General features: G+C 34.2%; 1 protein-coding gene and 2 non-coding genes across 4 annotated transcripts; 1 reads left to right on the top strand and 2 right to left on the bottom strand.

Moving 5' to 3' along the window:
• Positions 1-1,350: 1,350 nt before the first annotated feature.
• On the bottom strand, positions 1,351-1,421 carry TRNAG-GCC (transfer RNA glycine (anticodon GCC)). The gene has a single exon. It is a non-coding gene; the product is annotated as a tRNA-Gly (tRNA).
• A 21-nt stretch (positions 1,422-1,442) lies between these two features.
• Positions 1,443-1,514, bottom strand: TRNAD-GUC (transfer RNA aspartic acid (anticodon GUC)). The gene has a single exon. It is a non-coding gene; the product is annotated as a tRNA-Asp (tRNA).
• Positions 1,515-8,746: 7,232 nt separating this feature from the next.
• On the top strand, positions 8,747-13,080 carry LOC112293945 (uncharacterized). 2 transcript variants are annotated; one of them, XR_002973171.3, is made up of 6 exons: positions 8,747-9,381; positions 10,206-10,474; positions 10,993-11,255; positions 11,460-11,639; positions 11,822-12,350; positions 12,466-13,080. XR_002973171.3 is itself a non-coding variant. In XM_024543965.3 (6 exons), the coding sequence occupies exons 3-6, from the start codon at positions 11,073-11,075 to the stop codon at positions 12,757-12,759; spliced, it is 1,044 nt and encodes a 347-aa protein (XP_024399733.1). In that variant the 5' UTR covers positions 8,749-9,381; positions 10,206-10,474; positions 10,993-11,072; the 3' UTR covers positions 12,760-13,080. The 2 variants fall into 2 exon arrangements, 1 of the variants encoding a protein (XP_024399733.1); XM_024543965.3 differs by having other exon boundaries at positions 8,749-9,381; positions 11,822-12,208.
• The last annotated feature ends 1,634 nt before the right edge of the window (positions 13,081-14,714 follow it).

The following is a 14,714-nucleotide window of genomic DNA, read 5'->3' on the forward strand; positions in this document are numbered from 1 at the left end:
TGACTTTGTTGTTTATTATCTAGATGACATCTTATTTTATTTTAAGATTCACTACTTTTTGAATTTTTAGCTATGAATTTTATTGGATCCATGACATTGAATTATCATGCTCCATAAAATCAAAAAAACATACCATTAATTATCATACAGTAAACTCTTTCTAAACTAATACTACGTTACTTAATATTCTCTTCGAGCTAATACACAAACACCAGTCCTACCATACACAGATACCACCATACAATATTGTATAATCTAATAATCTCCATAAACTAGTAGCATCCACCCAGTCCCAAAGATATTAGTTTAGAGAGAATTTATTGTATATGAAAACCCTACAATACTCATATCAATAAAGTATGAGAGCAACCATATCTGAAGAAATGTAATCAATATAAATCAGAGGAAGTTACCATCTGCTTACATCGGCGCGGCTTGCAACATAAGCAGAGACACAATCAACAAAGCGAGCACCAAAAAGGTGGACCTTGCATTTGTGTTCTTTCTTAGGAAGGAATAAACTCTATATTTTATATGTCCATTGAAAAATAGGGGTGCTTTTCAACTTCTTGTCATTCCTTCCACTATCTTTTTTATTTGTTTGGTATAATTTGATTTAATTTAAGTTGATTTTTATCTTTTATCTTTTCTTTTTAGTTTTTCAAATGACCTCCCAAAAAAATAAGATAATATTTAGTAGAATGGTTGATTTGAGATGCCAACTATGTTTTGAAGGATGTTATACATCATTGGCATAGAAAGTGCATGCAAGGGGGCATGTGGATATATTGGCTTTATGGATACCAAATCAAAGGGTTTCCAATCGAGGTATTGAATGTGTATGAGTAGAAGTTGGATGTTTCTTGCATGTAGGAAAATACAATATTTTAGAAGGAGCAAGAATTAGGGGATGTTGAAATAGTAGGGTTTTTTTTTTCTTCTATATTTTTTGTTTAGAAAAAAAAAAAAAAAAAACAAACAAAAACAAAAACAAAAACAAAAAAAAACAAAACAAAGAAAAGAGGGAAGAAGGTAGATACAAGAGAATGATGAAAATGAGAGGGTGGAAGATGTTTGTAATGTGGGGTGGATATGTGTAAGAGTGTAGGGATATTAGAAACATGATTGGAGTTTGGATGTGGGGTGGATATGGGTAAGAGTGTAGGGTTATTAGAAACATGATTGGAGTTTGGATGAGCAAATGTGGGGTTAGGCAAGCGAAACTCGTACGATGGAAAAGCGGGGTGACAAGAACCTCATGCGTGCGCGCCGTGGATGGACGAGCGGGCGAGGAGAAGAAAATGGAGAGGAAGAAAGAAAAAAGAAAAAGGAGAAGGGCAGTAAAGTAAGTGCACCGGCCGGGAATCGAACCCGGGTCTGTACCGTGGCAGGGTACTATTCTACCACTAGACCACCGGTGCTCAGGGGTGCCGTTGCGTCAACGCCGCTGCCGGGGATCGAACCCGGGTCACCCGCGTGACAGGCGGGAGTACTTACCACTATACAACAACGACTGCGAACAGCTTGTGACACACGGCTCTCCCTCCGAACCAGATGAGCAAAATTGCTTTCACACTACTTATAACACAAACCTCTTCCCGCACCGGTCCCACCCTCAGTATCCTCCTCGCCTGCCGTGCACCACCAGGCCGCACCACGCGGCCTCACCTTCAGGCCACGGCCCCTACGTGCGGGCCATCTCCCACTCCATACCGGGCTCCCCCACCATCTTCGTTTCATGCATCCACTCTTGCCCGCTCCTCACCTTCCATTGTTCATGTCTGAGCTCTTGTTTTGCTGCAACTGATTTCACAATCCATCGCTTGCTTGCCCAAACAGTTGCAGGTGTCAAAGTAAGTAGATGCCTTGTAGAAAGTATTTAGAGAAATAGTTCATTACTCAATTTAGGAATGGTGGATTTCATATTGCTGGAATTCGATATAGTCGTTTTCGAAATTGTTTTTTTAGATTTAATACAAGGATAACTTAATTTCCTAAATTGTGCTTATAACAAATTTATATTTTAAAACATATTTTTATTTCCTAAATGCAACTCTCTAAATCCATTTATTGCTAGCTATTGGATGTGGAACGTGATTCGAATTACGAAATTTGCAATGCAATAAAATTAAAGCCTTTGTTAACAGACAAGGGGGAAACAAAAAAATGAAAATGAAAATGAAATAACATTAAAAAAACAATTTTAAATATCATTTATTAGATATTGGAAAGTTATTGGTGCATTTGTAAGTCCAAAAAGCATTACGTTATATTCAAAATATTTATACCTTGTCCTAAACGCAGTCTTTCATTCATCTCCTTCTTTGATGCATATCAAATTATATGCTCTTTGTATTATTTATATAGATCTTACTTAATTAATTGATAAGAAGTTCAAATATCAAAAGTAGTGGATACCTATTCTTGATAGTGATTTTGTTGAGTTTTTGATAAGTGACATACATCCGCAATGATCCATTTTTTTTTTTTTTTTTTCACAAATAAAATCAGAGCTCTTGATAGAGATTTGGAATGACATATGAAGTTCTTGGTAAGATTTTCTTCAATATACTCTTTGAATTTAACTAACTCATTTTGTGATAAATTATAAATTGGTCCAAACAAAAGTTGATCTTTTTCTTGATGGTCAGTTGAATAGTCATAAGAATGATGTTCTAGTAGAGTATCCACATTCTTCTTTTCAAATACATCTTTAAAATCTTGATATTGGCTTAAAATACCACTTGAAGTCTTCCTACCATTAGAAACAGGTGCAACATAGATGACACAAGATAATCCTTCTTTTGCACCATACAAGAAAGTTCTTGCATCTACAAATACATGTTTAATTGTACTAGACTTATGCTTTTCTATTTGAATAAATATATTCTTAGTTATACTTTCAAAAAATTCAAGCCTACAAGAAATCCAATCTATTTTTGAATTATATTTTTCTAGCCATGATAAACCTAAAAAGTTTAGATTAGAGGGAGATCTAATAATATTAAATATTACAAAGCTACTATGACTATTAGTTGTTACTTCTATAGAAAAGATTTCATGAGTAACATTTTCCAAAGACAATGAATAATCATCGATGATTTCTATGTGAACAAGTTTAATTTTCTTTACTAAAAATATGTTATATCTTTTAGCAAATTATTCATCTAAGAAACATGCTAAAGCTCTTGAATCTAAAAAAGAAAAGGTTTTGTGATGTTTAGGTCCTAAAATGATATTTATTGTAAAACAAGGAAAAGATTTTGAAGAGACAATAAGACCATCATTAAATATTGTACAAGATTTCAATCACATGATCCTTATTGTAGTTGGACAAACTTGTTTTTTAACATATTATCTTTTTTGATAGCTATACACCTCATTTTGTGGTTGCGTTGCTTCTTTGGACAATATTGAGTAGTGTGCTAAGGTTTTCCATAATATAAGTATAATCCTCATTGACAATGATGAATTTTTTCTTACTCAATTAGAGGTTTGAAATGTACCACATCAATTTACATATTTTTAACTTTTAAATATATGTATTAAGAAGACATTGGCATTATCATTGAATTATAGTAACGTTTGAGGTGCACTTATGTAACTCTTGGATCAAAATTCAAAAAGTTGATTGGCATACCTCATAACAAAGTCAATTGCTTGATTTAATATTTGAGGGTCAAGTAAGTTGAATATCAATTTTTTTATCTCATATTATAATCTATAGAAAAATTGGCTATTAAGTGCAATATCATTTTACTTGATATTAATTGCAAGTTGTTAAAATTATAAAGCATATAACATTACCAATCAATTGTCTTGTCGCAAAATATAAATCTTATTAGTTGCAATACAAATTGCATCATATTTTCCATACATAGATTGAAACTTTGTTAGAAAAGCTTTAAAATTATCCAATATTAGATCTTGTCATTCAAAAAAAGATGAAAATCATGATAATGCTGAACTTGAAAGGAGTGTATCAATGAATCTAACTTGTAATCCTAGAGTTTGATAGCTTTGGAATTAAAGTTCAATCACAAGTTATACTTGATTGATAAATCTTCAAAACTTGAAGCTTGTGCCATCAAATTTTTTGAGAAATGCAATCTTTGGTTCTCTAACATTGGAAGGATGTTCTATTATAGAAGAAGGGACATAATTTAGTACAAATATTGAAGCAGCTCTAATCATCTCTATATCTTTGGTCCTTGCCATTCTTATTTCTCTTTGTGGTGGTAAATTGAGTTGATGCATTGCAAGCATTAAATCCCTCAATTGTTCTTATATTTGTATTATTTCACTCTTTATTTTAAGAAGCTCTGCCATGATAATACTTAAAGAATGAAAGATATCTAATATTGCTCAAAACAAATAGATGAGAAGACTTGAAAACAAAGAAAAAATACTAAGGACAATATCAATTTAGAAGAGGATAATCCACAATCCCTAATATACTTAAGTCTTATAAAAAAAAAAAAAAAAAAAAAAAAAAAAAAAAAAAAATCTATTCTTAATCAAAAAAAGATAAAACTCCAATATTATAAGTATACTCTTGTGAATCTATCAAAGATAAGTACTTAATGAAAGAAAATAAATAAGTAGGACTCTTTCAAAGAAATATGAATAAATAGAAATAGAAAAGTATATATATTAAAAAGAAATAAGAATGGCTATTATTAAAAGATAAAGAAACAAGAGACTCTTAAAACTAGACTAGAAGCAAGAAAAGAATTGACAAGAGTGAAGAAGGCTTCATTCTTGTCTTTATATATACTATCTACTTAAGATCTATGTGGCGATGTTCTTTAGGACCTCCAAAACTGTGTTGACTTTGTATGATACGTATCTTAACTTGCAAGGCAAGTTTCTTATATAAATGCCACATAGTTAGCTTGTTCCACAAGCTACCAATACATGTGGCATATGGTTAGCTTATTGACCAAGTTTCTAACCTACCAATCAACTATAAAGACATGTAAAGTCAAAATAATATCTAGGAACCTTCTAAGAAGTTTTTCTAGAAGATATTATGAAATTAATCTATTTTTATCTACTTCTATCTATTCATATTATCTAAGTAAGAATTACAATAGATATATATTCGTAACATATTGTTGCATTATCTTTTGAAAATGCAATCAATTTCTATGATTCTTGCATTCATGATAAAAGTAATGGTATTTAGTTTGTTGTTCAAGCAATATGCTATTTGAGATTATAAAGAAGTTGTAATAAAATAAAATATGGGATAATTATAAAAATTAATTAAATTTTTTAAATCACTTAATAATTATTTTATTTGAATATCTAGACCAATTGATCTTATAAGAAGCTAAATTAATAAAGATTTTTTTTATTATTTAAAATTAAATAAATCTAGTTATATATTAATTACTACCAAAATTAAATAAAAAAAAAAATATTATTGTGCATTCTATGTATCTTTTATTGAGCTTTATACTACAACCAACATATTGGAAAGAAGGCAATTACTACTACTTTTTCTTGAAGTAGATAACAAAGAGTATAAAATAAAAATAATCTTGGATTTAAGGCATTTCTAAAAAAAATTAAAATATCTTATATATTAGCATAGATATGATTTTAGTGAATGTATACTAGCACTCTCAAAGAATCTCATAAATGCGTCAATATTTATTGTGGTTTTTTATCAACAACATCTATAATAATAAAAGATCAACTATTAATAATAATAGAATCTAAATCAAAGATAAAAAGTTTGAAAGATCTATTAGTAGAACTTCATTATAACATAGAGAATCAAGAACTATGAAGTTTATTTAAAGATTTATTATTTACAAAATTCCTAGATGTAGGATTTAAATTATTTTAACTTTAAAAATATTAAAATTATAATAAAGATCTTTAAAAAAAATATGTCATTCTTTGAATAAGTAATAAGATATAGTGTGTTTGATACCATAATCTTAAATAAAATTCTTGATGCTTAGTAATACTATCAAAGGTACATACTACTTATGCTAGAATGCTAAATATATTATTTAAAGATAGTTAAAAAGTCCTCAACAATCTTCAAATAACAAGATGGTCTTCTTGTCTTGGTACAAATTATTATTGATGATTGAAGTGGCCTATCAACTATCCTTGTACATAAAATAGATCAAAGTTTGTTGTTAATACCATTCAATAAATCTTCAATTCTATAAACTTATAAAATAATTTGATTGCTGATTGTAGAAATTTTGATTTGGAAGAGAGGAGAATGTAATAAATGTTCATATTACTTAAATAAATAGAAGTAAGTAGAAATAATTAGAAATATATCAAAAAGATAATATTTTCTTTAAGAAGCTTCAAAAAAGTTTTGTTGGTGTGGATTAGATATTTGGACTTTTATAGATATGTCTTTTGGTTATCAAACTTAACATCAAAGTTTTTAATTGATAAGAAGCTACAACCTACAATTTTTATTTTGAGAACAACCTATAATTTGATGCTTGAGCCATAAGCCTTGCAGTTGTTAAGAAGTATCTAAAAGATGTTTTTAGTAGCTAGTATATATAAAAGTAAGACTAAGGCCTTCAATATCATTAGCATCTTTTTTATATTCTAATCTTTTTATATTCTAAGATTTTCTTATTTTTTTTAATTTAATAATAGTTACATTGATTTTTATTGAATTGACAATTATATCATTTTTTCTTATTATCTCCCTTCTTTAGTAGTATATGAGTATGTTGTAATTTAGATTTTGTCTAAAATCATGTCTTTGATATAATCTATTTATTTATTTATTCTATGAAGTAAAATGAAAAATAAAAAATAATATTTTAAGTTTTTAGCCTTATACTGATTGTTTTATTTTTTATTTTTTCTAACTTTAAGTTTAGTTTAATAAATTAGATATTTTTCAGTTTTTTTTAATTATTATTATTTTTATCTTTATCTCTCTCTCTCTCTCTCTCTCTCTCTCTATATATATATATATATATTAAGATTTGAATATTTTTTTGTTTTTTTTTTTTTATCTATATTGTCGTGTTTACTTATTTAACTTTTTTTAAATAAATTTCATGTTTGTAGATTCATCAATTTTTTAATTTTTAAAATATAAAATAAAATATTTTTTTAACTTAGTAATTTTAGAAACATTCTTTTCACTTTGTTTATAATTTAAATTTTTTATTACTTTATTTTTTTTGTATAAATGATAAATATGTCTTACTATTTTGATAATTGTTTATAATGGTTCTTATTTGGTTTCCTTTCGTTCATTTATACATTTTGGATGGCGAAAAGTTATGTTATTAAAAGTCAAACTTGTGATTTTATCAATTTTATTGTGAATAATATATCTATATATATATATATATATATATATGTATGCATATGTATTTATAGGTATATTCGAATTTCTATATGTTTATTAAGATCTTGATTAAAATATTAGGTATGCATGTATAATGTGGTATATATTTCAATGTACTCAAAATTCAAATTATAATGTATTTTTTTAATATGGAAATCTTTCTATTTTATACTTTAAAAATTAATTTTTTAATATTTAAAAAAATCATATGATAACAAAAGGATGCCAATTGTTGAGAGTTTTCTCTTGCTATGTTTTATTTTATGGTATTAGCAAGTAGTTGATTGCTTCATTTATATGCTTACTATTATCAAATTATTCTGTCCTGAAATTACTAAAATCTGGATCTACTAAAATTGATCAATGATGTATTAATTGTTTATATGAAATAATTTAATCCTTGACATTCTTAATGTTTTTCACTTGATTAAAGCAATTTAGATTTTTTGCATTCCAACATTGTATAAGAATATTCAAATTAAATTTTAATAATTTAGAAGATAATAGTGATTTTTGTAATTTTTAAATAATTTCTGAATTTTTACCAACAATTGATTTGAATCAAATTTATTAAAAATAAAATTGCACTATTCGAATAGGTTTGAATGAATGGATCTTTGTCCTTTACCACTTATTGGACAAAATAGAAGCATTGTCATTATTTCATCCAGATTTGTTGTTAACAAATCTCTATGAATTTTATTTAAATTACCTGAACACTCACACACACAGTACAATAAAATTCTTTTACATTAAGAAGTATAATTTATCCTGACCAGGTGAAGCAACAGACTGAATTCTCACTGATCTAAAAACTCATTTCTCTTCCAGTTTCAAATCCCATCTGCCATGCATGCTCCATCCACGGTGAGCCCTCACACAAGAAAAGAAAGTCCACATGCTGCACATGCAATAGCAACAATACATGCACTTGCATTTCTTTATTGTGGCGACATGTGCCGACAAACCCTAATTTCCAGTTACAATATGGATTTCTAACCCATCCTAACATGAAGTTCGAGGTGTGTCAGTATGGTCAAGGCTGTTGTTCACAGATTCTCATGCTTCAAAGTGGACCACAACACCACACAAAACACAATAAAATGGACCTAGCAAGAGGGTTTGTAGGGCTATATTGGTGTCAATGCCTGGTGAGAACTGTTCCTGATTCCACTTTGTTGACTCTGCATGAGATTTGTCGTAGACTCCATGGACGGAGACTATCCCTCGAGGATGAAGATAAATGGATGAGGAAGGAACGACATCGAAGGTTGGATGAATGAAAATCGGAACCGCGATGTCTTGTCCCCAGAATCTACATCCAATGGATGAACGAGATTCGATTTTAATTGGAAAAGAGGGCTTGGGGTCTCCGGGTGTAGGCAAAGACAGGCCGTGCCTGGAGAGAGTTGTGCACCGAAGGCGCACCATGCTGCTGGCCCAGGATGGGCCATGCCAACCTTGCCCGTGGCTCTGGGGTCGTTTGGTGCAAAGCGCGGTGGCCAGGGATCTGTGAGGTCACTTGCGAATTTCCAGCTCCACCGCCATGGCCAGCCACTTCCGATTCTTCTCAACGCGATCCTCTTCCTGGCTCCCCCTTCCCAGGCACTCTCTGCGCTTCCAACAACTCCTCCCCCGTTCGATCGGTGCCTGCCACCCTCCCGCGTTTATATCCTCTTCTCGTCTGGTAATATCACTCGAATCTTCTCGGGTTCTTCCGCCTCGGTCTCATCCACTTGTGAATTTGAAGATATTTTTTCTGTCCTCCGGCCTTCAGAGATAGCTTCATGCAGGTCATCGCTCTGTTTGTCGATGCCATGGCTGGTGTTTTGTTCGCCATTTGAAGCCTCTCCCTGGTTTCTGATAATTCCTTGGCTCATAGATGGTTCATGGATGGTTCATGGATGTCTCGTAGTTGAAGCCCTAGGCTCGAGTTGAACCCTCGAACCTTTGTTTCTTGTGCTCTTGCGAAGCGCTCCCGGTGGCGATTTGGAAGTGTTAGCAGGATGCTTGCTGCTGCGCAGCGGGTACGTTTTAATTTGCATTCCTCTTTGCGCGTTTTCAAGTCATGTTTATACGAGCCAGCTTTGGTGCAGTTTGTGTTTGATTCTCACTCAGTGCTTTGTCATCGTCCGTTTCGACGTTGTTTGTGGCTGTCTGAAGTTTTTAGATGTTGAAATTTGAAGATCAATCTGAACTGGTTGCACATAGTAGCACCTGTCACATTGCAGTCCACAAGGCTGTGCTGTAAATGCTCAATGGCTGTAGTTTGGGCTGATTAGTGATGAGTGGGGCGAAGGTGCGGGGTACCAGAACATCTTAAATGAAATAAGGTGAAGCATGTGTTAGTGTTTTCTTTAGGTTGTGCATGGGGAAGGAATTCAAAGGTTAGCTAGGGCTTTGTGGAGAGATCTAATGCTTAGGAATACTTTTGATAGAGAGAACATCTGTGAGCCTACAAGATTTAGTAAGGTTGTGGTGTGCACGTGACGAAATGTTAGGCTTGATTAGTGTAAGATATATGGAGGGAGCATGTTGCGTTTTTTATGGCACGATTAATGGTTTGAACCTCTGCATGTTAGTCGAGTGTGAACCAGAGATTAGGTGGTAGGAGTGTTGTCGAACTTCATGATGAATACTTGATTTTGAGACCATAAGGCCCGCAAATCTTACCGTAATTCTGTCACGGTTAGGTTTTTAATTTTTGATTTATTTGTTTCTTCTAGTGAACGTCAGTTCTTATGGCGAGCTAATCCTTTGTTATGCTCGATCTGATTTCTTCCCTTGTTGATTTAATTCATGCGTCATGAGCTTTATTAGCCTGTCTTGACATTGCTGTAGTTTATTCCAGCTGTCTTGTTTGAATGGAAAAGTATTCTGCTTCGAGGCTCCTGACGGCGAGCAGACGTGAAGTAAACATTCTCTCGACAACCTTCTTCAAAGTCACAAACATAGACAGAACGTGAAAGAGTTTACTCCTTCCTAAGAAGGAGCACGGATGCGAGGACCATCTTTTTGGTGCTCGCTTTGTTGCTTGTGTCTCTGCTTCTTATGTTGCAAGCCGCGCCGGCGCAAGCGGACGGTGACTTCCTCTGGTTTATATTGATTACATTTCTTCAGGTATGGTTGTCCTCATACTTTATTGATATGAGTATTGTAGGTTTTCCATATACAGTAAATTCTCTCTAAACTAATATCCTTGGGACTGGGTGGATGCTACTAGTTTATGGAGGTTATTAGATTACACAATATTGTATCGGGGTATCTGTTTATGGCGGGACTGGTGTCTGTGTATTAGCTCGGAGAGGATATTAAGTAAGGCAGTATTAGTTTAGAGAGAGTTTACTGTATGATAATTAATGGTGTGCTTTCTGGTTTTATGGAGCATGATAATTCAATGTCACGGATCCAATAAAATTCATGGCTTAAAACTCGAAAAGTAGTGAATTGTTCGTTTTCGATTAGATTATTATTATTATTATTATTATTATTATTATTATTATTATTATTATTTATTTTCGTTTCTTACGTTTGTTTGGAGTTAGTTTAAAGTTTGTTTTTCAACTAGCGTCATGTGCCCTTGCTTTATGCTCGGGGACGGAGCTGTGAGTTTTGACACTGATCAACTTTACACGCAGGACAAATCTGAAACACTTGTGCTGTGATGATAGCTTGAAAGAAACGGCCTTAATCGAGGGATATATTGCAAGTGATAGTGATGATTCTTCTCCTAGCGTCTTTCTGTGTTAACCTACTCTCCACAGTGACACGTCCATGGCGCCGGCTGTTCTGGTTGGCTTTGCATTTGTACATTTCTGTGTGGAGCGTTGTGCTAAATCGAGTATCAGAAGCATTTTCAAGGTCTGTAGAGATAGTGACAGCATATCGCCGCGAAAAAGAGGTACGTATCAGTGTTCTCCTAAAGGAATGCTATTGTTTTTCAATGTACCAATTTTTTTTTTCATGCATGTCAATTCAATGAAGCATCAATCCTCTTGTGCGTGCCATACAAAGTGGCAGTTTGTGTGCCCTGAATTTTTAGGTTAGATTCGTTTAGGGTCCATGAGTTGTTCCTGATTTGCTTAATCGATTACTTGAGTTGCAGCTGGTGGTACAGCTCTATTCTATGAGGCGCGAATACGAAGTCGTGAAACTACGGAACAGTGAGCTTCAGACGAAATTAGATGCTTTCACAAGAGATCGTCGGAGGATCATGGAAACACTTGACCTTGTGACGGCTGAAAAAAAGAAGGCAGTGGAGACCGTGAAGTTCTTGAAAAACAAGGTATGCAATGAGAATGACCACATCATTCTATGTTTCATACAGCTTACAGAATTTTCCTAATATATTTAAAAGAAATTATTTAAAGACCTCAAATGTAGGCTTTAAATGAAATTATTTTTATTTTAAATCTTTTCCTTAAAAGATTTTAGCATCACTTGCTTCTGATTCATTGTGGGATTTAGGTTCAGGATTTGGAAACTTCGAATCAACAGTTAACCGAGATTGAAGAGATGCTGCGGAGGGGTCTGGAAGAGACTCTATCAAAATTAAAAGTAGCCTCCAATCGAAATTCAGAAGTTTTCTTCAACGGTTTGGGTGCAGATTTTCAATCGATTCAAGCTAAAGATATTGCTAGCAAGACTCTTCTTGACAAGGACACTTACAAAGAGAAAGAGTCTTATTGTGACCTGCAGCCTCTGAGGACTCGACCACCTAACTCTACGCAGATTGGTCAAGCAGATCTCGAGATACCCCATGTTATTGAATCTGAGTATGGTGCGGCCTTTACGTCCACCATGTTCAGTGCGTTGTTGTCAACTTTGGTGGCGATGGTTGCAGGGGAGGCTAAGGTTGGCACCCTTCTGCTCCTCACTGTGTTTACCTGATGTTGCTCAAGTAAAGTTATTTGAGGTGTCCTTGATTTTGTTCTGCTCAGCGTGTAGCCACCGGGTTGGTTGTACCGGAAAATCAACTTGCGAATTGATTTCAAAGGTTAGCCACTGTGTTGATCTTTTGCTAATTCTCTCTTAATGGAGAGTGAGGACTTATTCACTTCGAACAGTTCGTTTACCTTTCACTCATACTCGCGCCTCAATGCTTTGTGCAGGATCCATGCCAACCTCTAGTGATTGCCCTGTTCTCTGTGGTGGGTATGTCACTAATCAGCGTAGTTCGCTTTTTCACTAAACTCCAAAGTCAGCGAGGTTTCTTAGCTGTGGCCCTTCTGAGCCTCAACTGGTTTGTGGTAGGGACCTTGGCTCATCCTGCCATGCCACACGTAGGTCATATGGGTTTTAATTTTTTTTTGGCTATTGGTGGTCGGTTGCTAAAGTTAACGGGATTTGAAAACATCACAAGAGTTGTCAAGTCTGCCGATCATACAGCAGTAATTGAGTTGTGAAAAGGTAGAAATTGCCCAAACTGTAGATCTGAGTTCCATGTTTAATTGATTGTAGTTAGTATATGGCACTCAGGTTTATTTCTGTAAATGATGTCTCGACAGATGAGTGTAGTTGTTAGTGTATAGTTTACAAGGATTCGCAAGGAATTGAAGTGCGTAGAACGAAAGTTTAAGATAGAACTGAGTAAAGATACTTTTATAGAGGTTTAGACACAAATGTTACTTACCTCGCTTTTAGTTCCGTTGTATTTTTACAGTCCTACTATAGCATGCATGATTTTGTTTTTACTATTTTTACTATGGCACTTCCTTTCGGCATAAGAGTTCAGTGTCATGTGAATCGCCTTGAAGGTTGTTCAGAATTGAACTTCTTTAAAAGTTACTTAACTGTGATATCAATTGATGTTTTGTATGTTGAGGACGCATGCTGCCTCTTAAACACTTTTCAGAAAATTATTGTAGTTACTGAAGGAATTCCTTAACTATTGACCAGCGATGAATTAATTCATCGCTGGACGTTGGACGGTAGTAGCAATGGCGCAGCATGTCAGAACATACATTTAGAAAAGTAACAAATTGTTAATTCATATTGCAGTCCCAGCAAACTGGTTTCACAAAGCTCCACTCTGGTCGTCAATTCTCATGCAATGATGCTCTATCACTACAGATTACTTCTTAGAGGTGCTGGATTGCCCTGCCTCAGTCCATTTGGAAGTTTCGTAAGAGACGGCCTCCACGATAAAGTGATGTCTAGAAGTTCAACATGAAGTCCTAACGTGGTATACAAGGCAGATCAAGCCTCAATACGATGCATCTGACCGAGAGCAGGTCATTAGTGAGCTCACATCGGAGGCAAGTTCGATCGGACCATGAAGATGCAGTTTCACCCTATCCTGGGTATAATTTTGCAGTAATCCTGTTTAACTTGACAAGTAGAAAGATAATCCCTGACATGCACAAAGTGCACACATCGCTGTAATTAACCATTCCCATGTGGTTATAAATTTCAACTGGATTACACGTTATTATTGTATTCCTCTTGCTGTCACTAGATGTTTCCAACACCCTGCAAAGTAGGAATGCGGACGTGTAACACGCGAGTATTTCGATCCATATATGTATATATATATATATATATATATATATCTTACTCAAGGATGAACCCTTAGGCTAGAGCCAAGGAGTATTCATGGAACCGCCTAATATTCCGTTGATCTTATGTTCGATGAACGCTGCTCGTGGTGCATGCTAGTGGATCGTCTTCTACCAGCTTCACGGTTGGGCCGTCGTTTCCATTGTCTCGCTTCCTTCGGTGCAGGATTTCTTCGTATATACTCAATTCTCGTTCGATTATGTGTGGAGTAGCAGCTGGTTGCATTTGATAACATCTGCCACATTGCAAATCACAAGTTGTGTCGCAAATGCCTTGCGGTTGCTGTTTACATTGATTGATATTGTCTAGGGAAAAGGCTCATGATTCCCGTAGCAATGTAATCGAAAATAGTGGGGGAGGAGAGTTTGGTTACATTTGAACTAGATTAATTATGAGAAAGGGATGCAAAGGTGACCTGGAGAGTTGTGAAGAGGGCTGATGCTTCTGGATACTGTTTGGGAGAATACACGTGAGGCCACACGGTGCAGTTACGTTGTGGTGTGCAAGTGACGACGTCGAAGCCTGTACTAAATACGACTTGCGAAGGAAGCACGTTGCGTTGTTTGTAGCACATGAATGGTGAGTGAAAATGAGGCTGATGGAAGGAATGGTACAGAAATCGCATTACAATGTTGGCTTTATATAGATTAGTGTACTATTTGTGCAATACTTGAATGTTGATTACTTTGGTTTGTGAACTGTTTGGGTTTTGGATCATAGATGCTTGATGCTTTGTTTCATAAAATATTATAATCAAAAGACAATGGTATTATTTGTTTGTGTGTGCATTCATCTATCAGAC

Source organism: Physcomitrium patens, chromosome 16 (assembly GCF_059467195.1).
Source record: "Physcomitrium patens ecotype Gransden chromosome 16, ASM5946719v1, whole genome shotgun sequence".
NCBI classification, from domain to species: Eukaryota; Viridiplantae; Streptophyta; class Bryopsida; order Funariales; family Funariaceae; genus Physcomitrium; species Physcomitrium patens.